The following is a 25,603-nucleotide window of genomic DNA, read 5'->3' as shown; positions in this document are numbered from 1 at the left end:
TCCTCTTCTTAAAGAATACCCTTCAGCATTTCATATAATCCTGGTTTGGTGGTGATGAACTCCTTTAGCTTTTTCTTATCTGTGAAGCTCTTTATCTGACCTTCAATTCTGAATGATAGCTTTGCTGGGTAATCTTGGTTGTAGGTCCTTGCTGTTCATCACTTTGAATATTTCTTGCCACTCCCTTCTGGCCTGAATAGTTTCTGTTGAGAAATCAGCTGACATTCGTATGGGTACTCCCTTGTAGGTAACTAATGGTTTTTCTCTTGTTGCTTTCAAGATTCTCTCTTTGTCTTTTGCCCTTGGCATTTTAATTATGATGTGTCTTGGTGTGGTCCTCTTTGGATTCCTCTTGTTTGGGGTTCTCTGCACTTCCTGGACTTATAAGTCTATTTCTTTCACCAGGTAGGGGAAGTTTTCTGTCATTATTTCTTCTAATAGGTTTTCAATATTTTGCACTCTCTCTTCTTCTGGCACCACAATAATTCGGATGTTGGTACGCTTAAAGTTGTCCCAGAGGCTCCTTACACTATCTTCATATTTTTGGATTCTTTTTTCTTTTTGTTTTTCTGGTTGGGTGTTTTTTGTTTCCTCATATTTCAGATCTTTGGTTTGATTCTTGGGGTCCTTTGGTCTACTGTTGAATTTCTGTATATTCTTTATTTCAAACAGTGTCTGCTTAATTTCTGACTGGTCCTTTTCCATTTTTTTTGGCATTCTCATTAAGATCCTTAAAGGTCTCACTAAGTTCCTCAGAGGTTTTTAGAAGATTCTTGAGTAACCTTATAAATGTGGTTTTGAACTCTATGTCCAGTAGTTTGCTTTCCTCCATTTATTTCATTCATGACATGTTTCGTTGTCTCCACATTTTGGCTGCTTCCCTGTGTTGATGGGGTGGTTTTCTGTGGTGACCAATAGGGCCCAGTGGTTCAGCCTCCCCTATTACCTGAGGTGGACACTCTTGGTGCACCCCTTTGTGGGCTGAGTGCAAAGTATTGTTGTAGTTAAGCCTTGATTGCTGTTGCTACACTGGGAGGAATTGACCTCCAGGCCAATTGGCTGTGAGGACCCGCTGTGTCTATAATGGAAGAACTGATGTGTTGGAGACACCCTTAGGAGGCAGGACTTGCTTCAGTGGGGCTTTGGTGCTCACTGAGTCTGCCTCTTGAATGTGTCACTTATGGATGTGAGTAGTTGAAATCTGGTGTCGTCTCACACTGACCACTAGATACACTAGCTTCTGGATCTCCAATGGGGTGCAGGTCAGCTACTGTCTGTGGCCACCCAGCAGGAGCTACAGCGAGATTTGCAGATTTCTCCTCTTTGCTTGGGGTTTGGAGGTTTTGGAACTGTCTGACCAGAGCTGCAGTTTGTTAGGTTAAGCTGTGATAGGGCAGGCCATTTACATGCAGAAGCCTCGGCGCAGAGCTTGGGTGGGTTTGTAAATTGTGCAGGGCGGGGTCTTGGGGAATCACTAGGCTAGGGCATGGCAAACAGTGATGGTTGCCAGTCTGCCGTCTCTGTGTCTCCAAGTTTCCAAGTCCCCGCATCCCGTGCCCCAGCACAGTAAACAATGATTCCTGCGCACATCTCTGCAAGAAAGCCACCCTCACTTTCTGACCCGATGGCAGACAGTCCAGCTTCTCCCCTTAGGGGTCTGGGTCCCCAGAATCTCACCAGCAACTGGAGTTCAGAGTAATTGGGAGCTTGTGTCTCCCTTTGGGTTGAAAAAACAGCTCACCCAGTCATCAGCTGCCAGCCCGATTCGCGCGCCTCCATACCTCAGCTTTTCTGCACTTGTGCACATCTCAATGCTCTTTTCTCTTTCCTTCTAGTTGTAGAACTTCTACTCATCCAGCTTTCCCGTGGTTCTGGGTGATAGACGTTTTGTCTTTTAGTTGTAGTTTTGGTGTGGTTGTGAGAGGCAGCACATACAGGTGTATACCTTATGCCACCATCTTGGTTTTCTCGACATTACTTTCAATAAATCAGTTTTGATGTTTCTCTTGAAATTGTCATGTTTTCTTTGATTACAAAATCCACCATTATTAACGGTACACCTAGTGGCCTGGTGCATGAAATTCATGCACATTAAAAGGGAATTAATTAGAGGAAATATTTTAATATTGCTATTTGCCCTTTTTCTATAATAGAAATGTCAGAGATGAAAGAAAATTAGTAAAATGTATATGAAAATCTTCCTCCTGTCAGAGTCTGGGGCATGCTGCAGGACCCAGAGTCAAGTCCCTGCCCAGACCCAGACCTGGCCAGCCCCATCACTGTCAAGCCCCGCTGGGCAGGGGCACAGCCTCAGGTCCCCTGTCAAGCCCTGCCGGGTGGGGGGCACAGCCTCAGGGCCCCTGGTGCACCCTCAGGTCCCCTGGCCCAGTGCCAGAGAGGAGAGTGCAGTCTCAGGTCCCCCATTTAGGGGCAGGGGTCACAGCCTGAGGCCACTGTCAAGCCCCGCTGGGCAAGAGGTGCAGCCTGAGGTCCCCCAGCCCAGCACCAGGGCAGGAGGTGCAGCCTGAGGTCCCCTGTCAAGCCCTGATGGGCAAGGGTCATGGCCTGAGGTCCCCCATCAATCCCCACCAGGTGGGGGGCACAGCTCTAGGTCCCCCGCCCGAGCCCAGCGCCACCCAGCCTCAGGTCCCTGCTGATCACTCATTACAGCTCATTACCGGAACCCCACCTCTGCTGTGGGTGCAGCCATCTTGTGTTATGGGAACCCTGCCTCCGCTGTGGGTGCAGCCATCTTGTGATGATGTGATGGAGTGAGGGTCAATTTGCATATTACCCCTTTATTATATAGGATATACTGTATATATTATTGTTGATAGCATTACAGATGTCTCCCACTTTCCCCTCCCCCCCCTTCCCAGCCCCTACACAAAACCCCAGGTCTTCACCACCCTATTGCACATATCCATGGGCAATACCCTATCTAATAAAAGGGTAATGTGCAAATTAACCATCACTCCATCACAAATACGGTGGCGCCCATAGCCACAAGGTGGCAGCACCCAGAACCCGCAGAGAGCTACTGGCACACGGATTTGTGTGCAGGGCTACTAGTAAGTATATAATTACTTTGGTTTGTCTCTTCTAGTCCCCCATCCCAACATTGAGGTATGTCAGTCTGTTCCATACCTCCATTATTCAGGTCTTATTTTATTGGTCAATTCATTTTGTTCATCAGATTACACAAATAAGTGAGATCATGTGATACCTGTCTTTCTCAGATTGGCTTATTTCAATTAGCATAATGTTCTCTAGGTCCATCCATGCTGTCCCAAAGGGTAATATATCCCTCTTTTTTTACAATTGTTTAGTATTCCATTGTGTAAATGCCCCACAGCTTTTATATCCATCCATCTACTGATGGGCACTTGGCTGTTTCCAAATCTTAGATATTATAAATAACATTGCTATGAACATAGGGATACATATATCCTTTTGGATTGGTGTTCAGTATTTTAGGGTATATTCCCAGAAGTGGAATCACTGGGTCAAACAGAAGTTCCGTTTTTAATTTTTTGAGGAAACTCCATATTGTTTTCCATAGTGGCTGCACCAATCTGCACCCGCACCAGCAGTGAACTAGTGTTCCTTTTTCTCCCCATTCTCACCAGCACTTGTTATTTGTTGATTTTTTTTAATGATAGCCATTCTGACAGGTATGAGGTGATATCTCATTGTCATTTTAATTTGAATTTCTCTGGTGATTAGTGACTTTGAGCATCTTTTCATGTGTCTCTTAGCCATTTGTATGTTCTCTTTGGAGAAATGTCTGTTCAGGTCTTCTGCCCATTTCTAAATTGGATTGTTTGTCTTCCTTTTGAAGAGTTGAATGAGTAATTTATATGTTTTGAATATTAGCCTTTTATCAGATGTATCATTGGTAAATAGGCTCTCTAATACAGTGGATTCCCTTTTCATTTTCATGGCGTTTCTTTTGCTGTGCAGAAGATTTTCATTTTGATATAGTCCCACTTGTTTATTTTCTCCTTGGTTTCCTTTGCCCTAGGAGGTGTGTCAGCAAAAATTCTGCTACATGAGAAGTCTGAAATTTCACTGCCTATGTTTTTTTTTTTTCTTCTAAGATTTTTATGGTTTTAATTCCTTTGTCCATTTTGAGTTTATTATTGTGTGTGGTGTAAGTTGGTGGTCTACTTTCATCTTTTTTCATGTATTTGACCAGTTTTCCCAACACCATTTGTTGAAAAGATGATCTTCCCTCCATTGTTTTTGCCTCCTTTGTCAAATATTAATTGACCATAATCGTGTGGGTCAGTTTCTGAGGTTTGTGTTCTGATCCATTGCCTGTGTTTGTGCCAGTGGCAGGCTGTTTTGATTATAATGGCTTTGTAGTAGAGTTTGATATCCAATATTGTGATCCCTTTGATGTTGTTCTTCTTTCTCAAAATTGCTACAGGTATTCAGGTTCTTGTATGGTTCCATATAAATTTTTGGAGTATTTGTTCTAGTTTTGTGAAGTATGCTGTTGGTATTTTAATAGGAATTGCATTGAATCTGTAGACTGGTATTTTATATAGATATTTTAATGATGTTAATTCTTCCAATCCATGTACATGGTATATGTTTCCATTTGTTCTTCCTCTATTTCTTTATCCAGTGTCCTATTGTTTTCCAGGTACAGGTCTTTTATTGCCTTGATTAAGTTCATTCCTAGGTATTTTTGTTGTTGTTGTTGCAATAGTAAATAGGATTTTTTTTTTCAGTTTCTCTTAATGAGAGTTCATGATTGGTGTATAAAAATGGCATTGATTTCTGGTAGTTGCTTTTGTATCCTGCTACCTTGCCAAATTCATTTATTAAGTCTAGTAGTTCCCTTGTGGAATTTTAGGATTTTCCTTGTACAATATCATATCATCTACAAATAATGACAGTTTTACTTCCCCCTTTACAATTTGGATGCCTTTAATTTCTTCTTGTCTTATTGCTGTGACTAGGAATTCAAGTACTATGTTGAATAAGAGTGGTGAAAGTTGGCATCCATGTCACGTTCCCATTCTTAACTGAAATGCTTTTAGTTGTTGACCATTGAGTATTCTGTTGGCTGTCGGTTTATCATATATGGCCTTTATTATGTTGAGGCATAATCCCTCTATTCCAGCCATGGACAAACTATGGCCCACGGGCCGGATCCAGCCCGTTCAGCTGTTCTATCCGGCCCACGGAGCCGAAAGAGCTGAGGGTTCTCTTGCTCTCCCCTCCACTCCTTTACTTTGAATTTATATTAGTTCACACAAACACTCCATCCATGCTTTTGTTCTGGCCCTCCAGTCCAGTTTAAGAACCCATTGTGGCCCTCGAGTCAAAAAGTTTGCCCACCCCTGCTCTATTCCCACATTACTGAGATTTTTTTTTAACAAAAGAGGGTGCTCGATTTTGGCCAATGCTTTTTCTGAATCTATTTATAGAATCCTGTGATTTTTATCTTACAATTTGTTTATGTAATGTATCACATTTATTGATTTGTGAATATTGTACCAGCCTTGCATTCCTGGGATAAATCGTACTTGGTCATGGTGTATGATCTTTCTGATGTACTGTTAGATCTGATTTGGCTAACATTTTGTTGAGGATTTTAGCATTTGTGTTCATCAGGGATATTGGCCTGTAATTTTCTTTCTTTGTAGTGTCTTTCCTTGGTTTTGGAATTAGGATAATGCTGGATTTGTAGAAAGAGCTTGGAAGTCTTCCTTCCTACTGAATTTTTTGAAATAGTTTTTGGAGGATAGGTGTTAGTTCTTTGAATGTTTGGAAAAATTCTCCTGTAAATCCATTTGGTCCAAGACTTTTGTTTGCTGGTGATTGTTAAATTACTGCTTCAATTTCATCAAGTTGTTATTGGCTTACTCAAGTTTTCTGATTCTTACTGATTCAGTTTGTAAAAATTGTATGTTTTCTAGGAATTTTTCCATTTTGCCCAGGTTGTCTAGTTTGTTGGCATATAGTTGTTCTTAGTATTTGCTTACAATCTTTTGTATTTCTGTGGTGTCTGTTGTTATATTGCCTCTTTCATTTCTGATTTTATTTATTCGTGCCCTCTCTCTTTGTTTCTTGATGAGTCTAGCTAGGGATTCATCAATCTTGTTTATCTTTTCAAAGAACATCCTCTTGGACTCATTGATCTTTTGTAATCTTTTATTTATTCTCTATGTCTTTGTTTCTGCTCTGATCTTTATTATTTCCTTCCTTCGACTTACTCTGGGCTTTTTTATTTTTATTTTTTGCTCTTCTCTTTCTAATTCATTTAGTTGTAGGTTAGATAATTTACTCAAGCTTCTTCTTGGTTCTTGAGGTATGCTTGTAGTGCTATGAACTTCCCTCTCAGGATTGCTTTTGCTATGTCCCATAGGTTTTGAGTGGTTGGGTGTTCATTTTCATTTGTTCCTAGGGAGTTTTTATTTTCTTGCTTGATCTCATTGGTAACCCATTCATTATTTAATACCATGGTATTCAGCATCCATATATTTGAGTTTTGAGGTGTTTTTTTTCTTTTTAAATATAGTTGATTTCTAACTTCATGCCATTGTGATCCAAGAAGATGCTTGGTATTATATTAATCTTCTTGAATTTGTATAGACTTGTTTTGTGCCCTAACACATGGCCTATCTTTGAGAATGTTCCATGTGCACTTGAGCAGAATGTATATTCTGTTGCTTTGGGGTGAAATGTTCTGTAAATATCAGTTACATCTATCTGATCTACTGTGTCATTTAAGGGATCTATTTCCTTGTTGATTTTGTTTGTCTGGAAGATCTATCCAGTGATGTCAGTGGGGTGTTTAAATCTGCTACTATGACTATATTGCTGCCAATCTCTCCCTTAAAGCCCATCAAGAGTTTTATAATGTACTTGGGTGCTTCTATATTGGGTGCATATATATTTACAAGGGTTATGTTTTCTTGTTGAATCATTCCCTTTAATACTATGTATTACTAAAGGCCAAGTGCATGAAATTTGTGTACTCGGGGGTAGGGAGTTGGGGGAGAGAAGGGACCCCTCAGCTTGGCCTGCGCTCTCTTGCAGTATGGGAGCCCTTGGGGGATGTACAACTGATGGCTTAGGCCCGCTCCTCACTGGGAGCAGGCCTAAGCCATCAGTTGTACATCCTTAGCGCTGCCATGGAGGCGGGAGAGGCTCCAGCCACCATCACTGCACTCGCCAGCTGTGAGCCTGGCTTCTGGCTGAGCAGCGCTCCCCCTGTGGGAGCACACTGACCACCAGGGAACAGCTCCTGCGTTAAGCATCTGCCCCCTGGTGGTCAGTGCATGTCATAGCAACCAGTCGTTCTGCCATTTGGTCGATTTGCATATTAGCCTTTTATTGCATAGGATGTGTCCTTTTTATCTCTTGTTATGGTCTTTGTTTTGAAGTCTATTTTGTCAGATATGAGTATTGCTACTCCAGCTTTTTTTTCCCCATTCCATTTGCATGGAATATTATTTTTCCTTCCCTTTATTCTCAGTCTGTGTGTATTTTTTATTCTGAGGTGGGTCTCTTGTAGATAGCATATATATGGGTCATACTTTCTTATCCATTCAGTCACTCTATGTCTTTTGACTGGAGCATTTAATCTATTTACATTTAGGGTTATTATTGATAGGTATTTATTATTGCCATTTTTATTTTCTTTATGCCTATGATCCTCTCTCCTTTTCTTCTTCTTCTTAAAGCAGTACCTTTAACATTTCCTGCATTGCTGATTTGGTGGTAATACACACCTTTCACATTTTTTGTCTGGAAAGCTTTTTATTTCACCTTCAATTTTAAATGATAGTCTTGCTAGATGCAGTAGTCTTGGATTTAGGCCCTTGTTTTTCATTACTTTGAATACTTCATTCCACTCTATTCTGGCCTGAAGTGTTTCTATTGAGAAGTTAGCTGATATTCTAATGGGAACTCCTTTGTAGATCATTTTCAGTCTCTCTCTTGCTGCCCCTAAAATCGTTTCTTTAACATTTGCCATTTTAATTATGATGTGTCTAGGTGAGGGTCTCTTTGGGTTTATCTTTATTGGCACCCCCTCTGCCCCCTGAACTTGTGTGATATTTTCCTTCACCAGGTTGGGGAAGTTTTCTGTCATTATTTCTTTAAATAGGTTATTTGTTCCTTGTTCACCTTCTTCCCCTTCTGGCATTCTTGTAATGTGGAGGTTCTTATGTTTCATGCTGTCCCTTAAGCTACCTTCCTGCTATTTCATTCTTTTTTCTATTTGCTGCTCTAATTGAGTATTAATTTCTACCTTGTCTTCCAAAATACTGATTTGATGCTCTGCTTCATCCAACCTACTTTTAATGCCTTCCAGTGTGTTCTTGATGTTCCATGTGCACTTGAGCAGAATGTATATTCTGTTGCTTTGGGGTGAAATGTTCTGTAAATATCTTAATTTCTATCTGGTTCTTGTTCATGGGTTCTATTTCATTTTTCATGCTGCTATAGTTCCCACTGAGTTCCTTGTAATTTTCACTAAGCTCCTTAATCACCTTTATAACCTTTACTTTGAACTCTGTGTGTGATAGGTTGCTTGCCTCCTTTTATTTAGTTCTTTGTCTGGAGACTCCTTCATTTGGGTGTTCTTTCTTCATCTTTCCATTTTAGCTGTCTCTTTGAATTTGCTTCTATGTATTAGATAAAACTGATCTATGCCTTCCAGTGTTTTGGGGATGGCCTTATGTAAAAAGTGTCTTGAGTGGTGCAGTCTCTTTGTTCACCTGAACTTGACATTTAGGAATGCCTCTTGTGTATATTATTTGGGCTCTCCTGTTGTAATTGGGGCTTGATTGTTGATGTCCCATTTGTAGGAGAAATCTCTCCTCTGACTTGCTGCCAGTGAGATTCAACCCCAATGTCATCGTGCCAGCTGTTATACAGGTGCTGACAGAACAGAATAAGAACCAACAGGACCAAACTAATCACACCATGAAAATCAAGGTACTCAATGCAACAACAGGAAAACTAAGAAGGAAAAAAACAAGAGAAAGGAAAGCAAAGAAAATATAAAAAGAATACCATAAAACACTCAACCAAAGACTCAAAGGGGTTGTAAAGAAAATGGGAGAAAGAAGGAGACCAAAAATGGCTATAAGGAAGCAACGAGGAATATTTTTTAAAAAGCTAATATAGGAGGAAGAAATAAAAAGAAATAAAAAATAAATGAATTAATAATAATGAATTTAAAACATAATAATAATTGATATATTAATATATAGATAGAAAAGTAAAATGGGAAAAAGGAGGAAAACAAAATAAAATAAGAAAAATTAATAATAATAGAAAAAAGTAGAATAGGAATTATCAGAATGGCGGTGGAATAGACCGTGTTCCGAGCAGAAAGAAAGAACAGCTGAGGGTCGCACAAGGAGTGTTTGTTGGCTGGTTGGGAGACAGCTGAATTCCAGAAGGAGGTGGAGGACTGCTAAACGGGGTTCCCCTGACCTGGCAGCACCAACTGCGGCTGGGTCCCCTCCCAGAGCTGCGGGCTGGGACTCAGAGTCTGCGCCATCTGGAACCAGAAAGTGGAGCTTATAGGAAGCCTGAGAATCCACAACTGCGGCACCCACGGAACAGCTGCGAGCCCCAGAACAACGCTCCCCAATTGGCGCAAACACACGGGTTCAGAGGAGCTCTACACTCCACCACGGAAAGGTCAGATTTCGCCTGGGATAAGGTGAGGTCTCTGGTCCCGGCGGGATAGAGGAACGCGCGTTTTGCGGGAGCTGGAGGACCAGGGAAGTCTGTGCCTAGAAAAATCCGTGGCTGTAGGGGCTGGCGTGATCTGTGATTGTGGAAAGGGGTCCTCAGAGCTGCTAAGAGAAGGGCACTCTAAAAAGCAACCCATTTTGATCTGACGTGCAGGGACACCCTAAGAATTTCAGACAGTCCAGACTTACACGCAGCCCCTGCGTTCCCTGGGTGCCTGGGCTTACGCGCAGTCCCGGAGTTCGCACAACTGGGCTTTTTCCTCTTGAAATTCTTGTTTCTGATTACTAAGCCCAATACATAGGATCACCCAGTTGGGGACACCCTGGGAGACTGCAGGGGAAAGTTGTTTTTCTGGAACCTGGGGAAAGGAGCGGGGAGTGACCATCGGAGAGTCAGCTCTGAGGCAGCCCACTCCCACAAACCGGTAGTGAGTGCCACAGGGAAAGAAGGCTCTAACACTGCCTAGAGAGGCCATAGATAGATCCGGAAGTCAATCCAGAAACACTGCCACCCAGGGGCTGAATCACAAATTGACTCTTGTGTAATCAAAAATAAAGGAATACGAGAAATTAAGACACACCATAAAACACACCGCCTGCTTAAAATCAGGACTGGCTTACAACACTGAAGAGCAGTGGATCGCAGGGAACTGCAATACTGTCTGGACTGAGAAACAGGCGTGCCAAACAGAAAAACAGAGGAAGTGAATGACCTTCACTACTTCACATCTTATTTTTACCTTTTATTTTCTTATTTTTTTATTTTTTTTTATTTTCATTTTTTGCATCTTTTAATCAAGAAACTTTTTTTTCTTTTTTCATCACTTGATTTTACCTTTTTAATTATTACATTTTTATTTTCAATCCGTATTATTACTACTGCTATTTTATCTTTTTTTTTTTTAAGTGTCATTTTATTTTCTCTTCATTTTATTTTGGGATTAGGGTTCTACATTCTATTTTTATCTTTCCTTTAGCATCGTTTTACTCTATCTCAACTCTACCTTTAGGCCATCACTCTCTTCCTAACCTCCCCCTTTTCAGTGTCCTATTTATCTTACCCTTTTACTGCTTTAGATTTTCCCTATTCTTTCTGTTTACCCCTTGTTAAAATTTCACCCTACTTACATATCTAATCTCCAATCCCCTGCTCCAAGTCCACATACACCTCTCCCTTCGCTGTCTGAGCTATCCATAAACTTGTCCTTCTCTCTGTCCTTTTGTTGTTGTTTGCTTGAATGTAGATTATATCGAATTTTTATGCTTTTTTGTGAGATTGTTCTGCTTATTCTTCTTTTGTTTATTTTTTTGTTTGTTTTGTGCTTCAGCTTTCCCTTGGCTCACTCCATATTAGTTGGTGTTGTAGTTTGTACTAATCCCCAGGCACTTGTTGCTGGCATTTGCTGGGATTAGTGATTGTTCTATTGGAGTTTTATCCCCAATATATATAGTCTGTTCCCCTTTCTCTCTTAGTCACTTTCTTGTCTCTCTTATTTTTTTTCTTTACTTTCCCTTTTCCCAATTTCATTTTCACACTCCTTTTTTCTTTTTCTCTTTCTTTCTTTCTTTTTTCCTCTTCTTCTTTCTCTCCTATCACCTAATTTGCCTTTCTCTGATGGTCACCTATATAGCAGGTTATTAATATCGTGAATACATTCCTGTTCAGTGCCTTGTGAGTTGTACCTGGTAGTGCTGTAGTTTGTGCCTTTAAATCAACCCAGGAAAGAGAGAACTACATAACCAGACACCCAGAGAAGAGAGACCATGGGGAGACAAAGAAGCAGCCCGCATATGAAAGAAAAGCAGGCATCACCAGAAAAGGAAGTAAATGAAATGGAGGCAAGCAACCTTCCAGAAAAAGAATTCAGAGAAATGGTCATAAGGTGGCTGAAAAGAATGGAAGACAAATTCGACAATATGAGCAAGAACCAAGAGGAAATGAAGAAGAACCAAGAAGAAATGAAAAATGACATCGCTGCTGTAAAAAACTCAATAGAAAGCATCAAGAGTAGACTAGAAGAAGCAGAGGACCGCATCAGTGAGCTAGAAGACAAGATGGAAAAAAATACCCAAGTAGAGCAACTTCTAGAAAAAAAAATTAAAAGGCAGGAGGAGAGTCTAAGGGAACTTTGGGACAACACGAAACAAAACAACATCCGCATAATAGGGGTTCCAGAAGGAAAGGAAGCTGAGCAAGGAATAGAAAACCTCTTTGAAGAAATAATGACAGAAAATTTCCCTGATAAAGGGAATAAAAAACCCACACAAATCCAAGAAGCTCACAGAGTCCCAAGCAAAATGAACCCCAAAAGACCGACGCCAAGGCACATTATAATTAAATTGGCAAACACCAAAGACAAAGTAAGAATCTTAAAAGTGGCAAGAGAGACAGAAAGTTACATACAAAGGAACCCCCATCAGACTAGCAACTGATTTCTCAACAGAAACTCATCAGGCCAGAAGGGAATGGAATGCAATATACAAAGTCATGCAAAGGAAGGGTCTGAATCCAAGAATACTGTACCCAGCAAGGCTGTCAATCGAAATTGAAGGTGAAATCAGGAGCTTCACAGACAAAAAAGGACTAAGGGAATTTATTACCACCAAACCAGCAATGCAAGAAATGCTAAAGGGTCTGCTGTAAAAAAAAAAAAAAAAAAAAAAAAAGAAAGAAAGAAAGAAACAGGAAGCGAAGAAGTAACACAGGGGTAAAGAATAGGAATGGTGACAAATAAGTACCTATCAATAATAACTTTAAATGTAAATGGATTAAATGCCCCAATCAAAAGACATAGGGTAACGGATTGGATAAGAAAACACGACCCATAATCTGCTGTCTACAAGAAACCCACCTCAGAAAAAAAAACGCACACAGGCTGAGGGTGAAGGGATGGAAAAAAGTTTTCCAGGCAAATGGAACTGAAAAAAAAGCTGGGGTAGCAATACTTATTTCTGACAAATTAGATCTCAAACTGAAGGACATAACAAGAGATAAGGAAGGCCATTTCATAATACTAAAGGGGGCAATCCAACAAGAAGAAATAACTCTGGTAAACATATATGCACCCAATACAGGAGCACCCAAATACATAAAAAAACTCCTGGAGGATATCAAGGGAGAGATTGACAGCAATACAATCATAGTAGGAGACTTTAATACCCCACTATCACCATTGGACAAATCCTCTAAACAAAACATCAGCAAAGAAACATCAATCCTAAATGACTCACTAGACCAGATGGAATTAATTGACATCTTCAGAACATTTCACCCCAAAGCCACAGAATATACATTCTTCTCAAGTGCACATGGGTCATTTTCAAAGATAGACCATATGTTGGGACATAGGCAAAGTCTCTTCAAATTCAGGAAGATAGAAATCATATCAAGCATCTTCTCAGACCACAGTGGCATAAAACTGGAAATCAACTACAATAAAAACAACCCAAAGAAATCAAACACATGGAGACTAAACAGCATACTATTAAACCATGACTGGGTTACCAGAGAGATCAAAGAAGAAATAAAAAACATCATGGCAACAAATGACAATGAAAACACTACAATCCAAAATCTATGGGACACAGCGAAAGCAGTCTTGAGAGGGAAGTTCATAGCTCTACAAGCCTACTGCAAAAAACAAGAAACAGGGGTAATAAATTACCTAACCCAACAACTCAAAGAGTTAGAAAGAGAGCAACAAGAAAAGCCCAGTGTAAGCAGAAGGAAGGAAATAATAAAGATCAGAGCACAGATAAACGACATAGAGACCAAAGAAATAATACAAAAGATCAACAAAACCAAGAGCTGGTTCTTTGAAAGGATAAACAAGATTGATGAACCTCTAGCCAGGCTCACCAAGAAGCAAAGAGAGAGGACCCAAATAAACAAGATCAGAAATGAAAGAGGTGAAATAACAACAGATCCCGCCGAAATACAAAGGATTGTTAAAAAATACTACGAACAACTCTATTCCAACAAACTGGACAACCTGGAGGAAATGGACATATTCCTAGAAAAATATAACCTTCCAAAACTCAATCAGGAAGAATCTAAACAGCTCAACATGCCAGTAACTATGGAAGAAATTGAAGCAGTCATCAAAGAGCTTCTGGCAAACAAAAGCCCGGGGCCAGACGGCTTCACAGGAGAGTTCTACCAAACATTCAAGGAAGAACTAAAACCTATCCTCCTCAGATTATTCCAAAAAATTCAAGAGGAAGGAACACTTCCAAGCTCCTTCTATGAAGCCAGCATCACCCTAATACCAAAACCAGATAAAGACAACACAATGAAAGAGAATTACAGGCCAATATCCCTCATGAATGTAGATGCCAAAATCCTCAACAAAATTCTAGCAAATAGGATCCAGCAGTACATCAGAAAGATCATACACCATGACCAAGTAGGGTTTATCCCAGGAATGCAAGGATGGTACAATATCCGCAAATCAATTAACCTGATACATCACATAAACAAATTGAGAGATAAAAATCACATAGTCATATCAATTGATGCAGAAAAAGCATTTGACAAAATCCAACACCCTTTCTTGATAAAAACTCTCAACAAGGTGGGAATAGAAGGATCATACCTCAACATAATAAAAGCTATATATGATAAACCCACAGCTAACATCATACTCAATGGGCAAAAACTAAAACCATTTCCCCTAAGAACAGGAACAAGACAGGGATGCCCACTCTCACCACTCCTGTTTGACATAGTACTGGAAGTATTAGCCACTGCAATTAGACAAGAAGAAGAAATAAAAGGCATCCAAATTGGAAAAGAAGAAGTAAAGCTGTCCTTATTTGCAGATGACATGATATTGTACATAAAAAAACCCGAAAGACTCCATCAAAAAACTAACAGACTTAATAAATGAATTTGGCAATGTAGCAGGATACAAAATTAACACCAAGAAATCTATGGCATTTCTATACACCAACAGTGAACTAACAGAAAGATAGACTAAAAAAGCAATCCCATTTTCCATCGCACCAAAAAAAATTAAGATACTTAGGAATAAACCTAACCAAGGAGGTAAAAGACCTATATGCGGAAAACTACAGGACACTGAAAAAAGAGATAGAGGAAGATGTAAACAGATGGAAGAACATACCATGTTCATGGATTGGTAGAATCAACATCATTAAAATGTCCATACTACCCAAAGCAATCTATAGATTCAATGCACTCCCCATTAAAATACCAACGGCGTATTTCACAGACCTAGAAAGAACTCTCCAAAAATTCATCTGGAATAAAAAAAGACCCCGAATAGCCACAGCAATCCTGAGAAAGAAGAATAAAGTAGGAGGGATCTCAATACCAGATTTCAAGCTGTATTACAAAGCCACTGTCCTCAAAACAGCCTGGTACTGGCACAAGAACAGACATATAGATCAATGGAATAGAATAGAGAATCCAGATACCGACCCAAACCAATATGCGCAATTAATATTTGACAAAGGAGGCATGAGCATACAATGGAGTCAAGACAGTCTCTTTAATAAATGGTGTTGGGAAAATTAGACAGATACATGCAAAAAAATGAAACTAGATCACCAACTTACACCATACACAAAAATAAACTCAAAATGGGTACAGGACTTAAATATAAGACGGGAAACCATAAAAATACTGGAGGAATCCACAGGCAGCAAAATCTCAGACATATGCCAAAAGAACTTTTTCACTGATACTGCCCCTAGGGCAATGGAAGCCAAAGAGAAAATAAACAAATGGGACTACATAAAAATAAAAAGCTTTTTCACAGCAAAAGAAACCATCAACAAAACAACAAGAAACCCCACTGTATGGGAGAACATATTTGCAAATGTTATCACTGATAAAGGTTTAATCTCCAACATCTACAGGCAGCTTATACAACTTAATAAAAGGAAGATAAATGATCCAATAAAAAAATGGACAACAGACCTAAATAGAATCTTTTCGAAAGAAGACAGAAGGAGGGCCAAGAGACACATGAAAACATGCTCAAAGTCACTAATTATCCAAGAGATGCAAATCAAAACGACAATGCGATACCATCTCACACCTGTCAGAATGGCTATCATCAACAAATCAACAAACGACAAGTGCTGGCGAGGATGCGGAGAAAAAGGAACCCTCGTGCACTGCTGGTGGGAATGCAGACTGGTGCAGCCACTGTGGAGAACAGTATGGAGTTTCCTCAAAAAACTGAAAATGGAACTCCCATTTGACCCAGTAATCCCAGTCCTAGGAATATATCCTAAGAAACTAGAAACACCAATCAGAAAGGATATATGCACCCCTATGTTCATAGCAGCACAATTTACCATAGCTAAGATTTGGAAACAGCCTAAGTGCCCATCAGCAGATGACTGGATCAGAAAACTATGGTACATCTACACAATGGAATACTATGCTGCCATAAAAAAGAAGGAATTACTACCATTTGTAGGCACCTGGATGGAATTAGAGAACATTATGCTAAGTGAAATAAGCCAGTCAATGAAAGAAAAATACCACATGATCTCACTCATTTGGGGATAATGAAAAACATTATAAACTGATGAACAAAAAGATAGATACAGAGGCAGTAAAGCATCAAACAGACTGTCAAATTACAGCGGTAAGGTTAGGGAGAGGTGGGGGAAATAAGAGATCAACTGAAGGACTTATATGCATGTATATAAGAGTAACCAACGGATGCAAAACATTGGGGGGTGAGGGCATGTATGGGAGTGGGGTGGGGGGGCAATGGTAAGATATGTACACATATAATACCTTAATAAAAAAAAAAGAAAAAAGTAGAATAGAATGAAAGGGAAGAGAGAAATTAGAGAGATGCAAGAAAAAAAAAGAAGAGAGGAAAAATGGAGAAAAAACAAACAAGCAACAAAAAACAAAAACAAACACACACACACACACACTCATAATCTTTTGGGTACACAATCTGTTTTGCTCACTGCATTTTGCTCTGATGTTGTTGAGTCTGGTCCCTTGGCGTGTCTATCCTGAGCCTCCTGGGAGCTTCACTGGTGCAGGTGAATGTGACTCACTGTTCCTTTCTGGCCCTGGGCAACCCGATTGAGGTCTGAGAAGTTCAAGCCCCTAGTAGTCCAGCAGACAGGGACTCCTCAGTCCAGAGGCTGGGTCTGCCTGAGTCTCATGTCTTGATTGTCCCTGTTCTGAGCAGTACTCCCTTCCCCTATGGAGCTGGTCCTGGAGGTGTTTGTGGCAGGTGCACACATGTTTCAGCTGATGTTCACTTAGTTGCATGGACTGGAGGGGTGTCCAGGCTGAGGTTAACTTAGGTGCATGGCCCCAGTGGTGCCTGTGGCAGGCATACACAGAGCCCAGGTGGTGTTCACTTAGGTGCACTGTGTGGTGGTGTCTTTGGCCGGCATGCACTGAGTCTGGGTTCTGTCCTTTGGACACATGTGTGTGTGGGTTCTGAGGCAGGGTGCTTGTGGGTTCAGGCCTCTACTATAGCTAGTCTGGGTGGTGGCGAGGCTGGGTGCCTAGCCTCTGAAGCTTCCTGCAGCCTTCTCCCAAGGAGGATCTTGTTAATCCTTCAAGATGGCATGGTTTCCGAGCCAGAGCCACACCCAGGGAGTGCCTGTGGCAATAGCAGTGGCTCTTTGGCCAAGAGAGCCCAAACCGCCCACCCCCAAGACTCCTGCACCATAGGACTGACTCTCTCTCTCTCTCTCTCTCTCTCACACACACACACACACACACACACAGACACACACACACACACACACACACCCAAACATTCACCCTTTCACTCACTCACTCACTCACTCACTCACACTCTCTCCCTCACTCCAGTCCTGCCAACTGCCATGTTAGAATTTTCTGCTTGATTCTTTTTCATTTTCTACCTCTTTTTTCATGCTGGTGTAGTTCTCATTAGGTTCCTTATAGTTCTCATTAAGTTGCTTGTAGTTCTCACTAAGTTGTTTGAGCACCCTTATAACCATTGCTTTGAATTCTTTATCTGACAATTTACTTGCCTCAGTTTCATTTAATTCCTTTTCTCATGATTCCTCCTTTTCTTTCATTTGGGAATTATGCCTTTGTCTCCCCATTTTAGCTTTCCAGTTGTCTGGGGCACCAGGTGAGGTGGGCCAATTGCAGGGGCAGGTTTGTGCATCTGGGGACGATGGGTCGCACTGGTTCGCAGTGGTGGGTCCTATCTTCTGGTGGTGCCAGGTAAGGTGTGCTGGGTCATGGTGGCAGGTCTGTATGTCCATGGGCATCAGGTCATGGATGCAGGGAACATTGGGTCATAACTGCAGGGTTGATCTCAAGGCAGCTTGGTTGGTCATCTGGGGGCACCGGGTCAGGCACAATGGGTTCTGATGGCAGGACCAAGCATTTGGGGTCCAGTGGCAGGGCCAGGTGTGCCATGTCAAGGCAGTGAGACCAGTCATCCAGTGGCACTGGGTTTGCTTGCCAGGTCAGGACATCAGGTCTATGCATCTGGGCATGCACTCGCCTAGGCAGCGGGACTGGTCATCCCAGAGCCATGGTTCAGGCACAACAGGTTGCAACATCAGGCCCATGTGTCTGAGGGTGTCTTATCACAGCAGTTTGTCTGTGGCCTAGGGGCACTGGGTCATGGCTTCTCCCTGCTGACTCTTTTGTAATTCAACTTTGAACTTTGTAACTTCTGCTGCTATCTCAAATACCCACTCCATGCTGTCATTTAAAAAAATCCTATATAATAAAAGCGTAGTATGCAAGTTGTCCCCTTGACCAGGAGTTGTCTGGGAGTCCGACCAGGGGGCAGGGCTGGCCAGGGGAAGGGAGGGAGACCCCAGCCGGCAGCCAGCAGCCACTGGGGACCCTACCAGTGCACGAATTTTGTGCACTGGGCCTCTAGTCTCTAATATGAAGTGAAATTGAAATTGTATAATAAAGACCATTTCCTCCACCTAGTATCTTAACCTTTAGCCATATTTCCTCCCCATACCTACCCCCACCAAATGTATATTTTTAATTAATTTGACTCCATGGTTTTTAACAGATTAATTTCTTATATTTTTGTTTATATTTTTATAGTCATATCAACTTTGCATGGCTATTTGTTGTCTCTTTCTGTTGCACAATCAAAACAACAGTGTTATGGAGTGGTGATGATGGCTTTGGGATGATTACTTGGTTGCTTACCATATGAAAGCTATGTCTGTTGGTAAGTCAAAATATAATTTCTTTAATAAATGTTTTTCTGCTGGTGGTGGTGTGGATGAAGTTTTCTTATTGCCCTTGAACCCTTTGTTTCTGCAGTACTTTTAACTTACGCTGTTGTCTCCTTTTTATATATCAGGCCTCTAAGGAATTGTTCAGCCTTTCAAGTTGCTCTTCTCAAAAGTGTTGCCTTCCCAAGATAAGAATTTTCCAAAAGTATTGAGACACCAAATCACAGAGGCAAGAAGTTCAGAGAATCTAATTAAGAAAAATACAAACCTCCCAAGCCCCAGTGAGAGATATCCTAGTAATGAAAAGAAGACAGGCTGACAATAAATGATTTAAGAACCCATCTTATGATGTTAGAAAATTAATCCCCCAAAATGGAGAATGTGAAAGAAAATACTAACATCAATTAAAAATTTAGAAAACAAAGATACAATAGAAAGAATCAATAAATGTAAAAGCTTGCTTCTTTAAAAGATTAATATAATTGATAAAATCTTACTTCTGGTAAGATTTATCAAGAAAAAAATATAAGTGGAAAGATTAGGAATATCACAAATGTAAATGGCAATATCACTATTCAAACTTATAATTGTTAAAATACTATAATATATTATGAACAAATTTACTCCAATAAATTTTAAAATGTAGGTAAATTAAATAATCCTAGAAAAATTCTATAATGCCTCTCCCCAAATAATAATAATAATTATAATTATAATTATAATTATTATTATTATTTATGTTTAATCCTTACCTGAGGATACTTTTCCATTGATTTTTTAAGAGTGGAAGAGAAAGAGGGAAAGACAGAGAGAAATATTGATGTGAGAGAAACACACATCAATTGGTTGCTTCCTGCACACGCCCCAGCCAGGGAGGAACCTGCAACTGAGGTACATGCTCTTGACTGGAATCAAACCGTGGGTCATCTTCGGTCTGCAGGCTATGCTCTATCCACTGAGCCAAACTGGTTAGGGCTCCCAAATTATTAATAGGATACCCAAATAAGTTGAAATAAGTGGTGTGCCAATTAATGTGTGATTCTGAGTGGTGATGGTGTTGGGGGGGAAACAAGTAAATATAATACAATTATAATACAAAGCCTTCCCCTGGAGGTCTTTCCCATAGGTCAGGTGTGGGGAAACTTTTTTCTGCCAGGGGCCATTTGGATATTTATAACAACATTTGTGGGCCACACAAAATTATCAGCTTAAAAATTAACCTGCTGCATTTGGTCAAACATTTAAATAACTCACCCCTAATGCCTTGGCAGGGCCACACAAAATGATTTTGCAGGCCTTATACAGCCCGTGGGCCGGATGTTCCCCACTCCTGCCATAGAGGAAGTACATCGCACAAGGAAAGAACATAGCTTTGAATCCCAGTTCTAGCCCAGGAAAGCTGTGTAAGATTGGGCACAGTCACTTTCCTCAAAGTGACTTTTTTTAAAAAGGTAGCTTGAGTTTGTGAAGATTTAGGATAATGTATGTAAAGTTATTAGGTGGTTGATTGTTAGCAGCTCTTAGTTCTGATGACAACTTCAAACTTACCTTGGATTTTCTTTTGAGGCTCATTATATTTAAATGTTCTTTTCCCCAGCCTCGTAAAATGACCTACATACAGGTAGCCTGACTCCTTTGAAATATGGGCAGACCCCACATGTCTCATGGGCTGACCCTGAAACTAACTTCCTAGATACTTAGGGACTCGCGAGATACTTACTTTCTTCATCACAGTTTAAGAAGGCAGGAGCATTTTTTATGGAGCACCATTTTTTCATGTCGTAGAAAGCAAAATAGTTAATGATGCACTTTGCCAGGTTGTAATTGGGAAGAAGCAATAACGATCTCAGTATGAAGGTTCTGGTGGAATTTGATATGATATGTTCAATTTCTAAAAAGATGATAAGATTGGGTTTCATTATAGGAAATGAACTATCCCCAGGGGGGGGAAAAACAATTTATAATCAAACCAAACTCAGGGAATCAAAAGTCAGATGGTTATGCTTGAAGAACACTATTTCTGATTAGGTTTGTTCCTGTGGACATCTAATGACAGTTTGTGTTGATAACTGAAGAGCTCTTTGATGAAGTGGAGTCAGCATAAGTCTTCCTGGCACTGTTATGAACAGAAAACAGCTACAGTCTATTTTCCACATTTCTAACTGAATCAAATAAGGGAGGTAAAATATGAGATACAGCCTAGAATTCACCATGGAGAACACAAAAGAAAATTATGATGTATTTGAGAGTAGGAAAATCTTCAAAGAAACCAGTTGATGTGTAACTGATATCTCTCTAAAGAATGTATTGGACATGAATAATAATTAGACTAAATTCCTGGAGATATAAACATGCTTAATTTATGAACTGCCATTGTAGAATTTTGATAATTCCGTTCTTGGGGAAGAAGATACAGGCTAGCACAGGGGTGGGCAAACTTTTTGACTCGAGGGTCACAATGGGTTCTTAAACTGGACCGGAGGGCCGGAACAAAAGCATAGATGGAGTGTTTGTGTGAACTAATATAAATTCAAAGTAAACATCATTACATAAAAGGGTACAGTCTTTTTTTTTTATTTCAATAGTTTTATTCATTTCAAACATTTTAACAAGAAGAATGTAAACACTAATTATTATAATTTGAAACTTCAAAAATGGAGGAATCATAGCACAATAACATACCTTATATTGAAGATGGCAAAGGCAAAATAAAATTGCCTAACAAAGGAAAGGTACAAAAGCCTTTCAAATTAAACTTAAATATAATAAAATAATTTAAAACTAAAACAAATAGAAAAGAACAAAATGTGTAAACAGTAAATGAAACATTTTCTTTAGTGCAACTTCTAAATTATGCCCGGGACGTAGATGTAGATGGCAATGTAGACTGGATTGAAAGGTTTTTGGTCTTTAAAACATCAACTTCAGTGGGAACAGTGTTGTTGGTCTCCTTTTTAGCTAATGCTCTGATACTGTGCTCTCCAGGGGCGTGTCTCCCTACATCACCACGATAATGTGTCTACGCATTCCCAGGGTGATGTCGGGGGACGCTTCCGCGGGCATTACAAGGAGCCTCTGGAAGATTGAGAGGTTGTTCCTTCTACTGAATGGGCGGATATAAATCCGCCCACTCAGAAGAAGGAGCTGTGGCCGTGTTTCCCGAAGTTGCCATGTTAACACTGCTGCTGGTGAAGGAGCGGAGGGGAGAGCAAGAGAACCCTCCGCTCTTTCAGCTCCGCAGGCCAGATAGAACAGCCGAACGCACCGGATCTGGCCCGCGGGCCGTAGTTTGCCCACAGCTGGGCTAGCGTAAACACAAAGTTCACGTAAGACACTTTGAGCAAGAAGAGGTGACCAAACAGTGCCAAAGCCATGGATATTCTGTCCTGTGGAGAAGATATTAACTTGATATAGAGGCAAACAATTGATCCAGATTGGAGAATTCTGCTTATTGTCCACTTGAACAAATGCAAAAAAATGGCACTAATTTTATAGACTAGCACTATCTAATATATCTAATCATGGAAAGCTCCATGGCTGCACTCAGATATAAGTATGGCTATTGAGGGCTAGAAAGTGGCTAGTGTGACTATGGAACTGAATTTTAAATTGTATTTAATTTCAATAAGTTTAAGTTTAAAAAGCCCCATGTGACTAGTGGCTACCATATTTCATAGTTCAGATATAGTCTGATATCTTGAGGACTCACCCTGTAGCAACCATGAGTATCTTCTCTTCCAAAGATAAAGATCTTAGGTGAGGAATAGAAACAAAATATCCTACCTGGCAAAATGATGGAAGACTCTTTAGGGATGGGAAAGGGAAAAACTGACAAAAACGTGTTACTAAAAATAATCATCATCCAGTTCAGCATGGGCATGGACTGTTCAGAAAAGACTATAAATCAACTAAATTGTAAACTACTCTACACCTGGTGTGGCCATCTAGACATGACGTACATGGATGGGATGCCACTTCTCTAGAGACTCCCAGCGAAGGCATATTTTATGTGCTCACTTCACCAGCCCCAGCATTTGTTTTATATAATCCAGTAGCAGTTCCTCGGTTTGTAGTATTTTAGAATTATGGTAGTTTCTTTCTGTCCACTCTGCATTTGTTTTACTTTTCTTCTACATTACACAGCCTAATGTATAGTGTTTAATACAAGTGGCAATAGCAGTCACTCTTATCCAGCTCTTTATTTGTAAAGGAAATGCTTTTACTGGGTCATCAAATATTATGTTATAGAGTTTTGCCCTTTATAAAGTTAGGCACTTTTCTCCCCTAATTCCATTTACTAAGAAATTTTATCACATATCATTTATTTTTCTGCATCTATTGAGATAATTATGTTTCTCCCATTAACCCATTAAAATGGGAATTTTATTTATTGATTTTTCTAATGTAAAAACATCCTTCTTAGATTGTTTGCTAATATTTTATTTAAAAATTTTGAATCTATGTTTATGAATGAAATTAGTTCCTGATTATTTTGTCAGTTTTTGGCATGAGGCTTTTGTTAGTCTTGTAGAAGGGGCTGGAAGTGTTATCTTACTCTTTTCTGTATCACCTGGAAGACAATTCAGGACTCACCAGTAGTCATCTAGGCCTTATGTTTTCTTTTTGAAAATAATTTAAACTATTAACTACTTGAATTCTTGTATTACAATTTGAATTTTCTAATACTTCTTAAATCAGATTTAGTGAATTTCTTTTTTTTCCCTAGAAATATAACAATTTGTTCTAAGTTCTTAGACTTGTCCTTACATTGTTTATTATATCCTCTTATTTGTCAATGTGTAACAAATATATATATGTGTATATATATATATATTCTCTCTCTCTATATATATATACATGCATATATATATATATATACCTAATATTTATCTAAATTTTATTAATTCTTCCAACTGCTGATTCATGGGGCTGTTGGTATTCTCTATTATATATTAGTTTTTTATTTGATTAATTTTTGTTCTTATTTGCTCATCATTTCAACTGTGTTTACTATACTTTTTTTTCTAACTTATTAAGTTGGACAGTTTGTTAAGTTTTAACCTTTTCATGGTAATAGTTACAACTATAAAATATCTAGCTGCACAATATTTATGTTATTCTTCAGTTCTAAATATTCTTGAATTTACATTATGATTCCCTCTTTGGCCTATTAATTATACAAAAACTTGTATTAAAATTTCCAGTTGTGTATTTTTGTTACTAATTTCTAATTTAATTGCAAAATGATATTGAATGTGTCATTCATTAGTCTTCATTGTGTATCATCTAGTCAGTTTTGAGAAGACTCCATGTGTGTTTAAAAACATGTGTTTGGAATTCTATGTTCTCTATATGCTCATTGGCTCAAGTTTATTAACTGCACTATTCAATAGATATCATTTATTGAATTTCTTTTCCTACTTAATGCTTTAGTTACAAGAAGATATGCTAATATCTTCTCTATGATGTATAGTTTGCCTATTTCAAGTAACTCTGGAAATTTTGATTAAATATACTTCTAGATAATATTACTAGGTAAATAAAATTTTGTAATTGTTACAACTTAATATGCAAATGAATCTGCTATCATATAGTGAGCCTCTTTATTTCTAGTAATACTTTTTATCTCAAAGAGTATTTTTTTTTCTGATATCAGTATTATTTTGTGGGCACTTGTTTAATATATCTTTTTACATTCTTTTATTTTCTGTATATTTGTTTATTAACAGTGTCCCCTATAAAGAGAATAATGCTAAAATTGATCCAAAATAACAGTCTTTGTCATTTATTTAATAAGCCTCTTTTGTTGCTATTTATTTTTGTTACTGATACTAGAGGCCTGGTGCACGAGATTTGTGTACTGGGGCATGGGGGAAGGGGCCCTCAGCCAGGCCTGTGCCCTCTTGCAGTTCGGGACCCCTTAGGGGTCACCTGCCAGGGGGATTGGGCCTAAGCCAGCAGTCAGACATTCCTCTCACAGTCCAGGGCTCTTGTAGTCTGGGACCCCTCGCTCCTTACCACCCACCTGCAGTGGAGGTGGGAGAGGCTCCTGCCACCCCTGTTGTGCCCAGCAGCCGTGAGCCTGACTTCTGGCTAAGCGGCACTCCCCCTGTGGGAGAGCACTGACCACCAGGGGGCAGCTCCTGCGTTGAGCGTCTGCCCCCTGGTGGTCATCAGTGTGCATCATAGCGACTGGTCTTTCCACTGTTTAGTTGATTTGCATATTAGCCTTTTATTATATAGGATATTTGGGCTAATTACTATCATCATATTACTTTGCTATTTATTATTTTTATTTCATTTTTATTTCTATTCTCTTGCTTTTTAGATGTGACTGAATTTATTTTCTCCCTTCTTCATTGTGTTTTGGAAATTATACTTTAAAAATATTCCTTTAGTGTTTACACTGAATATTTAAACATGCCTATGTAACTTTTCTCTCTGGCTGCTTCAAATATCTTTTTAGCATTGGTGTTCTGGAGTTTTATGATGATATATATAGGCATGTAATTTTAAAAAAATGATTTAGTGGGCTTTCTGAAACTTAGGATGTCTGACTTTTAATAATTCTGGAAATTCTCAGCCACTATCTTTCTAACACTACTTCCTCTTCCACTAATTCTTTGTATACCAATATATCAGATCTCCTCACTCTATCCTCCATGGTTTTT

The 25,603-nt window shown here is 39.5% G+C and overlaps 1 protein-coding gene across 1 annotated transcript in view; it reads right to left on the bottom strand.

Moving 5' to 3' along the window:
- The window catches only part of LOC308252651 (phospholipid-transporting ATPase ABCA3-like), a gene marked incomplete at both ends in the record, with an annotated part of 346,909 nt that overhangs the window by 71,417 nt on the left and 249,889 nt on the right, over positions 1 to 25,603 (bottom strand). Inside the window, 1 exon segment of the mRNA XM_080677416.1 lies at positions 20,653 to 20,821. Within this exon segment, the coding sequence (XP_080533542.1) occupies positions 20,653 to 20,821 (169 nt within the window).

The sequence above is a fragment of the Plecotus auritus genome (assembly GCF_963455305.1).
Source record: "Plecotus auritus genome assembly, chromosome: 7".
NCBI classification, from domain to species: Eukaryota; Metazoa; Chordata; class Mammalia; order Chiroptera; family Vespertilionidae; genus Plecotus; species Plecotus auritus.
Note: the sequence above shows the minus strand (reverse complement) of the source record. Positions and strands in the feature narration are given on the sequence as shown.